The sequence below is a fragment of the Podarcis raffonei genome, chromosome 2 (assembly GCF_027172205.1).
Source record: "Podarcis raffonei isolate rPodRaf1 chromosome 2, rPodRaf1.pri, whole genome shotgun sequence".
NCBI classification, from domain to species: Eukaryota; Metazoa; Chordata; class Lepidosauria; order Squamata; family Lacertidae; genus Podarcis; species Podarcis raffonei.
Genome location: NC_070603.1, coordinates 57884587 through 57901565, shown reverse-complemented (window position 1 = coordinate 57901565; position 16979 = coordinate 57884587). Strand labels below are relative to the sequence as shown.

The window sequence follows — 16979 nt, the reverse complement described above, 5'->3', positions numbered from 1 at the left end:
GGAACTTTCTGAATGATTCCTGATAGGCTTTTGAGACATTTTTGCCTACTTCATACAAAGTTGTTGTTGCTGCTGCTGCTGCTGCTGTTGAGGTTAACTTGGCTTTTCTATTACAACATGCATGTAGTATGGCCATGTATAGCTGAGTTTTGATGTATAATATTTCTATATATTGCAACAAATTTTGCAACATAAAACAATCACATTGGTGATTGATGACTCCTGGTGATTTATTGGCGACTCCTGCCTTCCAACCACTTGATCTCATACAAGGTAGCTGTAGAAACCTTCAAGCAACAATGGAAAACATCAGGAAGAGCTCAACATTCCTAAGAAAATGCAATTTTTGTCTAAACATACCAAGCTTATGTACTTTCTATGGCCTATTTCCCCACCCCACAATATCCCAGTGTTCAGTTTTTCCATGCAATTAAAAGTATATTCAATTAAATTTGGTTAAGTAATTCTAATGATTCCACCTCTTTTCCTGATCTCAACAGTTGATGAAAAGGGACGACCTGGAAGAAGTTTTCTCAGATTGTACACCAGAGGATCTTCTCCGATTTGATGATTACAACAACGATGGTTCCTTAACTCTGCAAGAACTGTATACTGCATTCCGTAAGTGACTTTATTGCTATCTATACTTCTAAAGTGAATCCTCTGCATATGGATGTGCAGAACAAACGTAGGACAAGAAATGGTCCTCTCATCTTGCCGGGTGCCTAAAGGACCTTTTTGCCCCTTGAACCAGCTGGATCTTCTCCAGGCAAAGTTTAATGCATTTGTTCTTCATTCTGTTACCAAGCAGCAGATGACAAAAGTGGCACAAAGCCTGAATGAAATTAGGTTTTTTTTGGGGGGGTAATAATTCTGTGGAAGGTGAGCACTCTCAAGCTCATCTCATTGTTAAGTGATTCTGCAAGGGAAAGGAAACTAGGTATGAAGGAAGGTGCACCCTCTCCTGCAAGAAATTATGGGCAGGTATTTCTTACACAAACTACATGTGGTCCCCACACTTCTTTTACTCTTACCTTTGCATTGTCAAAATGGAGTAATAAAACTGCTAGCACATTTGCAAAAACTAAGCAGGGTCCGGTATGGTTTCAAATCTGATGGGGGACTGTGTAGTGTTGCAGGGGGTGCTGTCCAGCTCTGTGATTCTATGATCTGTGCTGTTGTTTTTAAAACATACCTTGTTAGATATAATTCTTCAAGAATTAGAGGTGAAAACACGTTTTCATTTCCATTAGATTTCAGTGCTGTGATAGGGTTTTGTTTGCTAGTAGGCAAATATCTATCTTCTTGTGCCTAGTGTGGAGATGTGGGAGTGATGCTCATGAAAATGTTGAAAGCATATAGGGGTTCCTCCCTTCCATCGGTTGTTAATAGTAATTTATGGAACAGATGTCAGAAGAAGATTGCTTTAGTGATGACTTTGATGGCTGCATTGTTGTGGTGTTTCATTCTTAGTGGGAGGATTATGCATGATATTTCTTGCAGCCCACAAGAAACAGTTTATCAGCGATCATTTGTAATTCCCCTTTATATATCAATGGGGAGTTGATGTGTGTAATCTTGATCATAGTTGGTTTGTTTTAGCACTGAGAGGACTGAGAATTTGCCATTGTAGCTTATGCATTTTGTTTTAATGTATACAAGGTGATTTCTACATGGACTTGACTTTTTCCCTCTGTGTGTTGTCAGCAGGTAATGGAACTCCAGTTTGTGTTTAGCAACAAAACAAATTCTTTTCATAAAAGTGTGGAGTTCAAATATTGCTATGTGAAGTTATTTTTCTTCTCTGTTTTCTTGCTGTCACCTGAGAATAAGCAACAACTTTGAAAGGATTGTCCCTCTCTAGGGCCATATCTAAACATTTGATTCTCCAGTAATGGCAATGTGTGGCTGAGATTAATGATAATGCCTGTTGTTGGACAGCAGCTTCTGATGACAATCTCACTTCATCCCCAAGCCCATTGTAATTCAAATCCTCCGAACTCTTTAAGAAAGCAGGACTGTAAGCCCTTCCTCTTGCCATTATCACTGTTCCTTCCTTTCCCCTAGCTCCTTCCTTTCTTAAATTTCCATAGTTCCTTGTCTAGGCTTAATGCGATCCTGATAGAGGCCCATCCATAAACTTTCCCTGCACCAGGTATGAGAAAGTGTCTGGGGCGATGAGCTCAGAATAGAGTCTAGATTGTATGTATTAACTCTGAATTCTTTTGAGATGGTCTCATTTTGTATCAAGCTGGGGTTCATCCTTCAGCAGAATAAAGCATGACAACTGCTACATTATGTGTCTTTAAGATACAATATACTGGTTATCTATTTCTGATCCACAGTAGACTAATCAGTGTAAATAATAGGCTTATCAATATTTGAAGCCGCTGACTGAATACAGTGGTACCTTGGGTTACAGATGCTTCGGGTTACAGACACTTCAGGTTACAGACTCCGCTAACCCAGAAATAGTACCTCAGGTTAAGAACTTTGCTTCAGGATGAGAACAGAAATTGTGCGGTGGCAGCGGGAGGCCCCATTAGTTAAAGTAGTACCTCAGGTTAAGATCAGTTTCAGGTTAAGAACGGACCTCCAGAATGAATTAAGTTATTAACCCAAGGTACCACTGTACAAATAAAGCACCCATCTTTCTCTTATTTACCTTTCGTAGCAAAGGTCCACACTAGAGAGTGTATACAAAAGTAATCATGTATGATTCTCCCAGCAACTTTTTGAAAAGAACGACAGTTTTTTCTGGGATGGGGATGGATAATTTGGAGCAGACGTGCAATAGATACATGTTCAACACCTTTGTAAACATGCATTTAGAACTCCATGAGGGAGCAAGCAGAGTCAACAGAGGACCAACTTCAAGCTTGAAAGGGACCCTTAGCACTGGGCGCCCTCCTATTCTAGTGCTCTTCAGTGGGATTAACCTGTGATTGTGGTGAGCAGTTCAGTGCCCCAGAGGGATGCTGTATTATGGGCATTGGGCAAAATTACCACTTAAGAGTTTTGTTTCAATGTAGGCAGTATATAAACGGTTTGAATAAAAATGGCATTCGCTCAGTCACCGGTACTAAGAAATGGCGGGAGGGGATGCATGATTTAAAGGGTAGCCCACAAGAAATGTCAGAAGGGAACCCTGCTAGGATGCTGGAGCCCTGACACCATCCCAGGATACCATGAGGTGTCACCAGGCTTGTGGGGCTCATTTGGGGCAGAAAAATGAAAGAGGTAGAAATGATTGAGCAAGTCATTCTCTGCAACAAACCCACTCCCCAATGCCCCCTTCAGCAATTACCGTATTTTTCGCACCATAGGACGCACCGGACAATAGGACGCACCTTGTTTTAGAGGGGGGAGAACAAGGGAAAAAAATTCTTCCGCTCTCTGCCCAGCGCCCCTTCAGTGAAGCGGCAGGAGGCGCTGCGCAGAGAGTGGGAGAATTTTCCCCCTCTTGTTTTCCCGCTCTAAAACAAGGTGCCGTTTAAGGTGCGTTCAGGCGGCTACCTTGGAAGCCTGGAGAGCGAGAGGGGTCGGTGCGCACCGACCCCTCTCGCTCTCCAGGCTTCAGGTTCCTTTCGACCTGCTCTTTGGGGCTGGCGGGGGGGGGGAAGCCCACCACCAGCCCCAAAGAGCAGGTCAGGGAGCAGCGGAAAGGCGCAGCAGAGAGGCTCCTGCCATAGGCGCACGTCACCTCTGCAGCCGGGAGAGGGTCGCGGGGGGCTTCTTTAGCCCCGCGCGCTCTCTCCTGGCTGGAGAGGTGACGCGCGCCTATGGAGGCTCCTGCCATAGGTGCGCGTCACCTCTCCAGCTGGGAGAGGGTCGCGGGGGGCTGCTTTAGCCCTGCGCGCGCTCTCCCGGCTGGAGAGGTGACACGCGGCTATAGAGGCTCCTGCCATAGCCCCGCGTTACCTCTCCAGCCGGGAGAGGGTCACAGGGCTATGGCGTCTTCGCTCCATAGGACGCACACCCATTTCCCCTTCATTTTTGAAGGGGGAAAAGTGCGTCCTATAGAGTGAAAAATACGGTACTAATGCTTTAAGAAAAAAGGGACCCCAGGGCAGGGTTAATGAACCTTAGTCAGTCATATCTACTAACTTCAATGTCTCTGAGTAGGATTAGCCAGGTTATATTAGGCCCCCCACTTGACAGCCCTTCCCATCAGACCCCTCCTTTCCCAAGCAAACTAACCATCCTTGAAAAGGACAGGAAATCTACAGGTATAACAGGGGACATTAGAGGCCTGAGAAGCCTCGTGGTTAAGATTTTGATGCTTCCAAGCATGCGCACAGTTGCGGTTGAAGGGGATTTTAGGACCTAGTGCATCCCAAGTCAATTAAAGTGGATTTCATGCACACAAGTGTCTAAGGATGCACCTGAGATCAGAAGCCAGAGGCCTATACGATGCCAGCTGTTTCAAACCTATCGACTTTACTCACTCTCTCGACTGTTGTTAAGGGAAAGGGAAAGGGAAGATCTAGCATGGAAGGGGCTTCCTTCCGAAGCTTGGTTGAATCCTTGGAAAGACCTCACTTTCTTCTGATAGTTCTTTGAGAAAATTCACAGGGTGAAACTATGAGGTGAGCCAGGGGAAGCTCACTCTTTGCTAACTCCTATGTGCCTTTTGCCAGGAATTAGACCCTAGAGGAAGTTGACAATGGGACCAGAAGCATATCCAATGTAACTTTTAAACTTAAGTTTTGAAGGAAGACTACTTTGCATAACAATAATCTGCCTTTTAGGAGTTCAGAAGTCGTAAGACTTGGGACATTATTCTTTCTCTAATATTCAGAACTTCAGAATTTTATTTTTACACCAAGGCTTACAGAAGCAATGGCATTTTGCTTCATGAATGCTTTTCTGTCCCATGTTTGTCAGACGGACCCTGCAAAAAAACTAAAAAAAAACTACAGAAATAGCATTTGACCTTTTCTGGTGACTCTCTGCCCTTCTTAAATGCAAACAAAAATAAGTGCAAGCTTCTGTTTTTGTGTTCCCATTTGAAATAAATAAAAAAATCTTTTCAAGAAGGTTGGAGGGGAAATGCTGAGCTTGGTTAACACACTGGATCTGCCTTGCACTGTGGATACTTTAAAATTCATTGCATCCTATCTGGAGTACTGGATATGTAATAAAGCATAAACCCTCCTGTGTTAAGAAGACTATAAAGTGAATTAACCTTGCTATAAAGACTTGACATGCAGTTACTGGGGAGCATATTTGGATCAATAGTTTTTCAAAGTCACAGGAAATATGGTTAGTTTCAGCAGGCCTCAAGTATTTGTGGTTCATTGATTTTTAAATAGGCAATGAAACCCAAGACAGGTGCAAACCATTACCGAAAGACCAAAATTAGTAAGATGTGTTCGAAATTATAGGGCAGTTAAACGTACACCAAATTGTAGCCAACTGTCAAGGCAAAATGAGCTATATTCTAGCATAACCACTGGAGAGCTGCATCTGAACAGTTTCTTGGCCGTTTGAGTGGCTATTCCTAATGTCAAGCAGATGACCAGAGTGTGTCCAGAAACAATAGAATTGCATCAGCTATCATAGAACAAAGGTCTGTCTTTCTGTTAAGGTTATAAGTAAGAACCGGCGGGGAATCTTTCCTCAGCCCAAAGTAATCAAGGAAATGGGTTATTTCAGAATCAATGTAAATTCAGTTAACTCCAACCTTATGAGTCCTCATCTCTCCCTTCAACAAATTTATTCCTTTCCTCTCCCACATAATCTCCCCACAAGCTCTCACTTGACTTCATGGGCTGGCACTTCAACAGTTCTGAGCAATAGGTAGGAGGGCAGGAAGACCTCTCTGCCACCTAGAACCATCAAATTGTACAGTTGGAAGGGACCCAAAGTGTCATCTAGTCCAACTTCCTACAATGCAGGAATCACAACTAATCCCTGACAACCTGATGTGATGCTGCACAGTGTAGCAAAGTGTCAATAGTAAATGCCACAGACTGGAATTGTGGTTTCCCAAGGGCTTTTTGTGAGTTTGTTTTTTTTAGGGAGTTGAGTGGGGGCATATTTGATGGACGTAGATAAAAGAGCAATTCTCCAGCTTGGAGTAAAATCCAAGTTGGAGAAGAATTCAGGGATCATAATTCTGTGTTTATGGCAACAAGTATCAGCTCCCAAGTCACATATTTGCAAGTTCCACCAATACATGAAATGTGAAAAGAAAGCAAGATCTGAAAAAATGCTTACCACACATAACATAACACATAAGAGTTCACCACTCTAATTATTTCCTAGAGTGACAAGAAGGTTATTACTATTAATCATAATGATTAATATTATTAATGTTATTTTTATTTAGCAACACAGAAACTCATATTTAAACTCATATTTATTTAATAAAGTTATCTGCTAATTCAGTTTGTTGTACTCAAAAATGTGTGCTTGTGGCTTGATTTAATGAATGACTTTTCAAGGAACCAGTTTTTTCCTGAGTAATGATTTACAGCAAAATTCCAGATTTGTTATTTGATGGATGCCTTTCAAGGAACTATGCTTTTATGCAACATGATTTAACAGAGTGCATTAGGAATTTGGTTTCTTCTTCTTTTACGTACTTTGTAACTTCAATTAACATAGTCAAAGAACTCCTTATTAAGCAGCTACTTCTTTTTTAATCTACTTCATTTGGTTGAACCCCAAAATGCAGTATTCAGCTAGATTTGCTCTGCACTTGTTCATCTTATGAATGGGACTTTATCCACTGCCAGTTCTGCTACGGGGTAGCAATGTACACAACATGTCTATGGCAGGCTTATACCAATATAGCACCATCAGTCTTCTGATCTGTACAAGATTAAGCTGGCCTTCCTTTGGGGATGTTGGCAGGCTTTTGAAATTAAAATTGTTGAGCATGCTTTGCAACCTAATAAATATCTTAGCTCAGTGACATCACTAAATCCAAATCTAATGTACTCTCCCCAAAGTTGTATCAGACTTGTTCCAAAGGGCCTTCTTGGTAGTGACACCTGCCCTGTGGAATGCCCTCCTATCAGATGTCAAGGAAATAAACAACTACCTGACTTTTAGAAAACATCTGAAGGCAGCCCTCTTTAGGGAAGTTTTTAAAGTTTGGTGTATTTATTGTGTTTTTAATATTCTATTGGGAGCCACCCAGAATGGCTGGAGAAACTCAGCCTGATGGGCAGGATGTAAATAAAAAATTATTATTGTTGTTGTTGTGTCTGGCAGCAGTTTAAAGGAAGTGTAACCTTGCGGATTTGATGAGCTATGCTGTCTAGTTTTATGGCTACCCTTAGGTTTTTAAAACTTTATGGCTTTCCTGTGTGCAACTGGGACTGCAGGATTGCCAGACTGTGCCCCAGACTTTCTGATCTTCCCATAAATGAATCCATTTTGCCATTTGGGTACAAACTACCACAAAGTTGTGATTATGAATGCTAGACAAGCTTTGTGAACCTATATGTAGTATTTCTAGTGCCTTCAGTGTTCAGCTGACCAGAAGTTTATTTTAATCAGGCTAGCAAAACAGCCATTTGCAAATTCACCTGTAGCAAATAAGAATTCCCTCCAGGGGAATAGATTAGGCATGTGCCTTCGCTGTACTCTTTTTGGCATCTACTGAAAACTTTCTAGTTTAGGCAAACCTGCCCAGACATGTAAATATAACATATTTTTAATATATCTCTCAGCTTATTTTTAACATAGGATTTTATTGCTTATTTTAATTTATATTTTAGGTAAGCCATGGGGAGGTTTTGATAATTAAATGATATATAAATCCTGTTTTGTTTGCTTGTTTTTTTAAAAAAAGATTACTTACCATCAAATATGTAAGCTGCTCCCTCAGGTAACTATTTAGATTGAAATAATTATTTATATTATTTGCCAAGCAAGATTTATATTCCACTGCATCAAAAAAAATCTCTAAACAGCTTTCATAAAATGGAATGAAAGAAATATTTATCAATAGTGGCAATAAAATGGCTTTTAAAAACAATAGAAATGGTAAAACATTCAACAGTTTTAAAAGCAAACATACAGAATAAAAGGAAATCCATGGATAGGTGTGCCTAAACAAAAATAAGTTTTTAGTGATGTGCAGTCATATGAAAGCAATGTCTGTGGGATTTTGATCCATGCTGTTTGCTCTGTGGCGACTGTATCCTACATGTAAGTTATCACTTGGTCATGTGTTCATCAACTGATGAACATGCATGTGTGAACCAGCCATTGGAGATGCGCTAGTAAGTTCCTAACCTGCCTATTTTCAACATACAATGACCTACCAAAAATAAATAAACAGGAATAAGAGCAGCTATGAGCTGCAGCATAGCATGATCCCAATTAATTGGCATGGAAACAATCTGGCAATTTGGAAAGCTTAGAGCCCAGCTGAGTAGGACTTTCAATATGCTCAGATGACTGCTTGTGGATAGATCTTTTGGAATGAAATTTGACTGGAGGTCATTAAAATTAGGCAAGTCCCTTCTAGCTTCACCTTTATGTCATTCCCTAAAGAGACAAAGAGGGGAGCAAAGTTGGCAGGTGTGATGTTCTGGTTGGGGGTGGAATAATGCCATCTCCTAGCGCTGCGTAATATAATCAATGTGGGCAGGTCAATTAGCAATACAAGTGTGTCAAAGGGAAGGACAACATGTATTCAATCGCAATGATTCTGTCTTGTCAACACAGTGTGAATTAATAACATGCAATTAACACTGAAGTTAAAGTCTCTGTATATTATAAACTTAATGCTCACTAGAGTTCTCCAGAATGACATTAATTCATGGTGGCTTGGCTCAGCTTCCAAACATTATATAATAAGACAGAAGTACACTGTGGTTTCAGAAGCAAAGCCATCTTGTGTTGTCTGCTACACTACAGCCCAGTTATGGGGGGAAATCGTTTTATTGGGGCTGCTAACAACAGCATGGCCCTGTTGGCAGGCCAATCCACAAATAATGGCATCGGGTACTTTCCGAATCTCGTCTAGCTCTCACAAAGCTCACAAAGCCTTCCCTATTCTTTCCTTTTGGGTGTTCTCAAATTGCATCTCTGGATGCTCACATGTTGCGCTTTCCAGTAATACTTGTTGTTGCATAGCAGTCTGTGTGTGTCTTTTGTCACTGGGGTTTTCAATTACAGGCAAGGCAATGTGCATGTACTGCTATTTTAAGAAATAAATTACAGCTCCTGGGCAGGCCAGCATTTGTTTGTTGCCTTGCTGCAGAATCAGTCCTGCAGAGGTGTTAAGAAAGAGCAGTTGTTGTGTAAGAGTCATAAGCCTTTGGTTGCTTCTCCATATAAAGTGGTACCTTGGTTCTCAAATGCTTTGGTTCTCAAACTCCGAAAACCCGGAAGTAAGTGTTCTGGAAGCCAAACATCTGATGCGGCTTGGTTTTTGAACATTTTGGACTTCCAGAACGGATTAAGCTTGGCGCTTTTGTTTTTGCTATTTAATTTCCATTTTTGTTTTTGAGGCTTTTTTGATTAATTTGTTTTTGTGACTGTGTGGAACCCAGTTCAGCTACTGATTGATTGACTGACTGACTGACTGATTGTGTGACTGTAAAAATAGATAAAAGTAAAAGCCCCCCCATCCAAACAATGACTATCATCAGTGCAGGGAAGAAGAAAAAATAAATTTTAATTTTTATAATCTACAATACTGTCTTATTTATTTTATAGTACAGTACATTGATTATTGCTTTCATTTTATGGATCAGTGGTCTCGTTAGATAGTAAAATTCATGTTAAATTGCTATTTTAGGGGTTGTTTGTAAAAGTCTGGAACGGATTAATCCATTTTGCATTACTTTCTATGGGAAAGCATGCCTTGGTTTTGGAACGCTTTGGTTTTGGAACAGAGGGACCGAATGCATTAAGTTTGAGAACCAAGGTACCACTGTATGTAGGTTTGGATCCTAAGAACTGCGACTAAATTATTGCAATCAGAAAGGGCCTTTCTCAGCCTTCATTCCCCTGTTGCTGCCTTGTGTTCCCTTGAAATCATTTCAGTAGTCACGGGCCCACAGAATATGTCACAGAGGGAAGCCCTGCTGGGGATCCTAAGGGAAGAAGGCTCAGAGCCTTGGTGATGGGAGACAATGAAGAGGGACAAGGAGGAGGAGACTGGTCCAACACACAACTGTGAATGTGCAGCCCATCTGCTGAATGCTTTATTGTGCAGTCCAAGACAGCAGCAAGCAATGCACTGATGTTCACTGATGTTCTCACAACACAGTCTCATGTGCGTCTTCTCAGAAGTAAATCCCACTGAATTCAATAAGCTTTACTCCCCGGTACGTGTGTCTAGGATTGCAGCCTAGCTCTGAAATCCACAGGACAAAACTACCATGGTCCAAAAATATCAGCCAGTTGGATGCTATACTTTACCCACCAGTCTTAGTTACTTCAGTCTGTGGTCTCCTTTCGTGTCCCTGCAGGTTTTTGGTGCCAAAGTAGGAAATAATTCATTAGTTTACCAACATTGATTTGTTTCTCCTGTAAGCTATGCCGTAGCCACACTTCAAAGATGCCATAGGAAGCAAGGGACTTTCTCTCGTCCCACATCAGACGGAGGCAATGTTGAAAGATGATACTTAAGCCTCCTCAGGGAAGAAATGAAGTTTCCTTCAAAGTGACTGAAACGATTGCCTTTGAGCCATGCGTGCCTCAAAAATATACTCTGCAACAATATTATTAAACAGCCTATTTATTTGATGCCTCCCACAAGAATGAATTATAAGCAATTCAGTGTGATAGCCTTGTTGTGGCCAAGCGGGGGATATGGGGGGGGAACAATCCAACAAACTTCAATGTACAGGAGCCTCGCAAATTGCTTCAAATATGATTGGGTCCAGTGCCTTTGGAAACCATACTTTGATATTTTGCTAATTTGGTGCATTCTCCACGTATAATCCCCGACAGAGCATGGAGGCCTAAGAGCAAACTTTGCATGATGACTGAGCACATGCATGCATGTTTAAGATTTTTCAAAAATAAGAGGAAGAAGGAAGCAAAACAATTACTGGAGCTGCATTCCCCAGTATTGTCGATGCAGTTTCATCTTATCTCTGTGCATGGGCCCCAATATCACAGGTCAATACCCCTGTGATTGCCCTGCAGAAGAGGCTTTTTGTTTCCCATTATGGTGTGGACTAAGGAAGCAGTCAAATATGCATTCTGGCAGAATGTTTATTTTTTAAAACAAAAACATTTGTGCCGCACACACTAATATTGTGAAGAATATCCTTCTCTGGAGGTTTTGTAGCAGAGCCCAGGTGAACTTCTGTCTGGGATGATTTAGTTCCAGTGAATCTGCACGGCACAAGGGACTGGATTAGTTAACCCAGGTCCTTTCATGCTCTATAATTTTGCAGCTTTGATCCATGAATAGAAATTTCTTCCTTTCCACTAGCAATTGTGAAGTAGCAGGAGATCTCATTTATCATCTAGACCCAATATTAATCAACGCCCAGGAAATCTGCTGTACCTATGGGATTGTGGAATTTTTGTGAAACACATTTGTCATTATTGGTTATTTTGTTGCATTTTAAAGAAGACCGGGGGTGGGGGGGTGTTTTCCTGCGTCTGACAATGGGAAACATTTTACACTGGATGGGGGGAAATAATGTTGCAATGTAACATTAGTCTACATCTTGCAGCTAAAGCAGCTCAGAAGTGCTTTATGAGAGCTCTTTTTGCATGAGAAAAAAAGTAACAAGTCATCTGGGATAGCATAACAGCTCTTTCCAGATCTTGCCTATATAGCAGCACAATCCTGTGGATGTTTACTCAGAAACAAATCCAACTGTGTCAATGAAACTTCTTTCCTAGTATAAGTATGGTGAAGACTGCAGCCCCAAATGCTACCCCCCCCACACACTTAGTTTGGCTATTGAGAAGGAATGAAGAGGCCTTCCTGTCTGAGACAGACAATGAGTGTAAACTAATGAATGTTGTGCACAGTTAGTTTGCATTGCAAATGATGGGCTTAACACAGTTAGTGGTGCATTGAATTTAGGGTGGCTGTTCTCAGTTTGAAAGGCCGCTGTCTGGTTCAAGTCCAGTTTAAAGATAAAGAACCATAAGAAAGGCAAACTGGAGCCTTGTTGCTGCTCACCAGCAGCTAGTGTCTGGACCTCAGGCAGAATAGGCACACAGGTCACCTAGTCACAGTCTTCCACATTGTACTTTTATTTCTTTTGCAGCAATTACTTATAAATTAGCAACTACACATATAAATCAGCATGTTCACATTTTGTGCAAACGCCATGCAAATATGTGCTATTTTTGTCCTCTTTCTGGGTGATGCACAGAGTTAGGGTTGTAGCTATTAGAGAGACATCTGAGCTGAGTACAAGACCGATTATCTATAGCAGATAGAAATTCGATTCAAATCACTATGGTTGCGTCATCCAGGATTGCAGCTCTGTAAACGAGAACATAGAAACCTGTTATATTCTGATGCAGACCATGAATACATATACCGGTAGGTCAGTATCGTCAACACTGACTGGCAGCTGCTCTCTGGAGTTTCATGCTGGGGACATTCCCAGTCCTACTTGGAGATGCCAGGGAAGATGCCATGAGAACTTTTGCCTGCAAAGGTGATGCTCTACCACTAAGTTACAGCTCTTCTGGTGGCTCATTTCCATTGTTTCCCAGCGAAAAGTGCCCTAAACTCAATGAGTTCTGTATTACCCAGTACTGGTAATCCATGTGGGTACATTATGGGTACATTATGTGGGTACATTATGAATATATGCGAAAACTTCCAGCATATCACTGCCTGAATAACCCAAATAACCTTCTAAGCCATTAAATTGAGAAATGAAGTTGGACTGATCGTCAAAATTCTGAGCTGATGGGCTCAGAGCAAACACTGAAAGATTATTGCAGCTTACTGGGATTAGCTTCAACGTGTGGTATTTGGGAGACCAAAAGAGTTTCATCAAATAATTGTTATAACAGAATTCTCTTCAGTGTTTACATTTGCAAGAGTTGGTTTTTTTATTATTCATTGAGTTTTATAGACAGAAATAGATCAAAATATCAAATTCCCCTGACAGTTTAATTATATGGAAGAGGAGTATTATTTCCCTTAAAACCCAATGCTGTTATCTGTGTATCGTTTATACGTGGACAAAAATACTTTTGCTTTCAGAAGTTACCAGTTGCGATGAACACATTGCAAGGTAAACTTATAAAGGTCTAGTTCTTGTGAGGCTCTACCAGCTGTGCCTGGACTGTACCACTACAACTGGAGGGAAGAACCTCTTTCAGGTCAAAGGCAACCTTCCCTTCTCAGCAACATTCCAGGGCCACATACCAGAGGAAAAAGCAGTGGTAGGCTACATACTCTCCACACACTCCCCCCCCCACCCAGCAAGTCTGCTCACCTTGTCCATGGCATGGCAGTTGAGGCACGCCCCTGCTGCCATTGCCGTAGCCCTCAGAGGATGCCCAATGGCTGGTGGGAGACATCATGTCCTCGACCCCAGGAAAACCTTCCAGAAGGCTGGTTGATGCAGGAGATAACCAATGCATTAGTCAGACTCACTTACACCTGTAGTCAATAAAGTTGTGGCCTGATTGAACCAAAAACAAGTGGTACTGAGGTCTTTTCTGTTCCTGCATACATGGCATTCAATGGGTGGCGGAGCTCACGACGGCCGAGCCTGCAAGGGGTGTTATCAGAGTTCAATGATGTATTCTAACCAGACAAAAACACTTGAGAAGGCCACAGAGCAGGATTACTGAGGGATTCAGCCTGGAAAAATAAATGTGTCTCAGGAGACTCCCAAGGGCTAAGTAAAGTCACCCAGAGGGTTGTATTCAGCCCCTTGGCCTATTGTTTCCCCTTCCTGTACTACAGGTCACATGCGTGACTATTCCTGCCTACCAAAACAAAAAAACCACACCACTGCACATTGTGCATTAGATGTTAGCATGGGAAAGTTCATTGTGGAAAGAATCCCTTGAAAGAAGTCTTGAAAGTCCTACATCAGTAAATGATGGCCTAATTTTATATAGTTTTTGCTACTTTGTATGTCTTGTGCTAACTTACAAACTAAAAATGGAGACATTCTAAAATGTCTCTAATGCTATGTCTTTTTTTAGAGTGGGAGGGGGATGTTATTGACTAGACATGACATGAAATGGGAAACGAGAAGCAACTGGAAAAAATGACCATCTGCCAATCTGCTTCTAGCATATGATGCCATATTTCCAAAGCCAATTCTTCAATTTTAGCCAGCATATTTTCCATCTGAATGCATGAATTGTGTATCTCTTATGTTCAGGCAGCCTGACAAATGCAGTCATAAAGAGACTGATATTTTAAGCCAAAGTCTGATTTTGTGTCTTTTGCTGCACTGAAAGAGACTGACATATCCATGCAACATTAGTATAAGCTTGCTATTTGAAGAATTGTTATTTTTCTCCCTCTTTGGCGGGGGGAAATGGTACAGCAACTTGCAGGCTTGAAATGAGTTGTTCACAGATGACAAAAAACAAAACAAAAAACCACCCACCCATCTCTCTCTCTCTCTCTCTCTCTCTCTCTCTCTCTGGTTGTCATTCACTTTGCCATGCCAGCTCAAATAATAATTTGTTAGAAAGGGGCTTATTCACTTTCATAAATGATGACAAGCATGAGATCAGTGTCCTAATTAGTCACAAGTATTGCATGAGTATGAAGTACTTTCATCAAGAAGCATTAAAGAATCTAAATGGAAGAAAGAAGCAGCTTGGTGTAAAAAGGAGCAGAGAAGGGAACTCCCAAGATAAAAAAATAAATCCTAACAATTGGGGAAATTGTACTAAGTGCATAGAAATGTATAACAGCTATGACAACACACTAGGAAGAGATAAAATAAGATCACAGAAGCTTAAACATTTTCTTCTTCTTTCTCTGTACATTACTGCATTATTATAGGATTTCTGTTCCAATGTTCTTTAAATGGGTAAGTTACCACACTGGAGGGGAGTTTGGATGAACGCACAAGTTCTGGCTGCCCCCTTTTTTTGTTGCCTTCCATGAGTTAGAAGGCAACTAGAGCAGGAAGCCTCCTATATCTTCAGAGGCTCCACACACATTTTAGATCCCTAATTTTCCAGGGTTGGATACAAGATGCTCCCCACTGTAGGCAGTCACCTTGTTGGGAGGGGTGTTTGGGGAATGGGATAGGGCCTTCTCAGCTATGGCACCCCAGCTATGAAATAGCCTCTCCAGTGATACCTTGCCTGGTGCTGTCTTTATGGCATTTTTGTCCACTTTTTGTTGGCAAGGTTGTGGGTTCAAGTGCCACGTTGGGCAAAAAGATTCCTGCATTTCAGTGGGTTGGACTGGATGACCCTCGTGGTCCCTTCCAACTCTACAGTTCTATGATTCTCTTATTCCTAGAACTGGCATATACTTATTTCTCCTCATGCCACCTGCTTCCACCTCCAGTCAAGAGGGCATAGGAAACAGTGAGAGCCACACCATGGATTCTCCCCATGATCACAATAGGATTTCTCTGCCACAATGCAGTCCTCTACATTTCTATTCAGAAGTAAGTCCTACAGGGTTGAATGGTTCCACCTCCCAGGTAAAGTATAGAATTTTAAGTTTACTGAGGAGGCATTCTCATTGTATTCCATGGGCATATCTCTGAAAATGAGGATATGGACATATCTTTACTTCTAACGTGGATATGACCCACAGATTTCTGACAGCCTAGGACTGCAATATTTGAGATTATTGAAGTTTACTAGTAAATATCATTAATGTTGGGACGCGGGTGGCGCTGTGGGTAAAACCTCAGCGCCTAGGACTTGCCGATCACATGGTCGGCGGTTCGAATCCCCGCGGCGGGGTGAGCTCCCGTCGTTCGGTCCCAGCGCCTGCCAACCTAGCAGTTCGAAAGCACCTCCGGGTGCAAGTAGATAAATAGGGACCGCTTACCAGTGGGAAGGTAAACGGCGTTCCGTGTGCTGCGCTGGCTCACCAGATGCAGCTTGTCATGCTGGCCACGTGACCCGGAAGTGTCTGCGGACAGCGCTGGCTCCCGGCCTCTAGAGTGAGATGAGCGCACAACCCTAGAGTCTGGCAAGACTGGCCCGTACAGGCAGGGGTACCTTTACCTTTACCTATCATTAATGTTACCCTAGCCCACCTGTCTGCCTTTCTCCCACCCACTCAAGGCAGCTTACACAGTCAACAAAGATAGCAAGCATAAACAATATAGTTAAACAACCCCAAACCAACCATCTCATAAATTAAAACACCCAGAGCATTGAAACAGGTGGGCCTAAATATCATCAAGGAGATACAATGAAGTATTTCCTCCAGATGCTCATTTTTAGATATTCGTGTGGGAAAATGTTGACACTTACAGGTGAGCAATAAAAATTAGGAAGGAAATTGGTCATTAGGCAAAGATGCATAATGATCCTTCATATTTAATAGTAAATGTCAGAGTTTTCTGGCATTTCCCACTGGTCTCTTAAAATGTTAAGTGTACTGGTAAATGTCAACATTCACCAGGTTTCTGTCCTATAAACTGAATTGTAGCTTTGTAACATTATTTGCTAGTACGGTAAGGTTTAAGTGTTTTACTTAGTTTTTTGAATCTATTGATCAAAAAGCCTATTTGCCTTATTGGGGGGCAGGAGTGTGGGTGGCGGCACCATTGTTCCCTTCCTGCGACAATCTAGATTTGGTGCACTAATGCCTTTAGCAACTTGATATGTAGAAAACCCATCTTCTCAACTGCTCTTATAACTCTGGTTGCCTATTTTATCTCTATTACTGCAAAAATTGAGATTGGCTGAAAGAAAAGTGTTTATGTGATATAAAGGAGAGCATTTGTGTTGCTGTTCTTGGAGCCCAATGGTGTCTAATAAGGCTAACATTCTGGGGGGGAAACCAAGGTCAGCTCCTGAGAAATTTATACACTCATTTGTGAGCATTGTTCTGGATGCAAGTACAATGT

At 41.7% G+C, this 16979-nt stretch overlaps 1 protein-coding gene across 3 annotated transcripts in view; it reads left to right on the top strand.

Annotated features, from left to right (window-relative positions):
- FSTL4 (follistatin like 4) overlaps positions 1-16979 on the top strand; it is a 348356-nt gene that overhangs the window by 214559 nt on the left and 116818 nt on the right. For all 3 annotated transcript variants that reach the window (XM_053376793.1, XM_053376792.1, XM_053376794.1), the window contains exon 6: positions 501-621. In XM_053376793.1, the coding sequence (XP_053232768.1) occupies positions 501-621 (121 nt within the window). The remainder of the gene's footprint in view (positions 1-500; positions 622-16979) is intronic.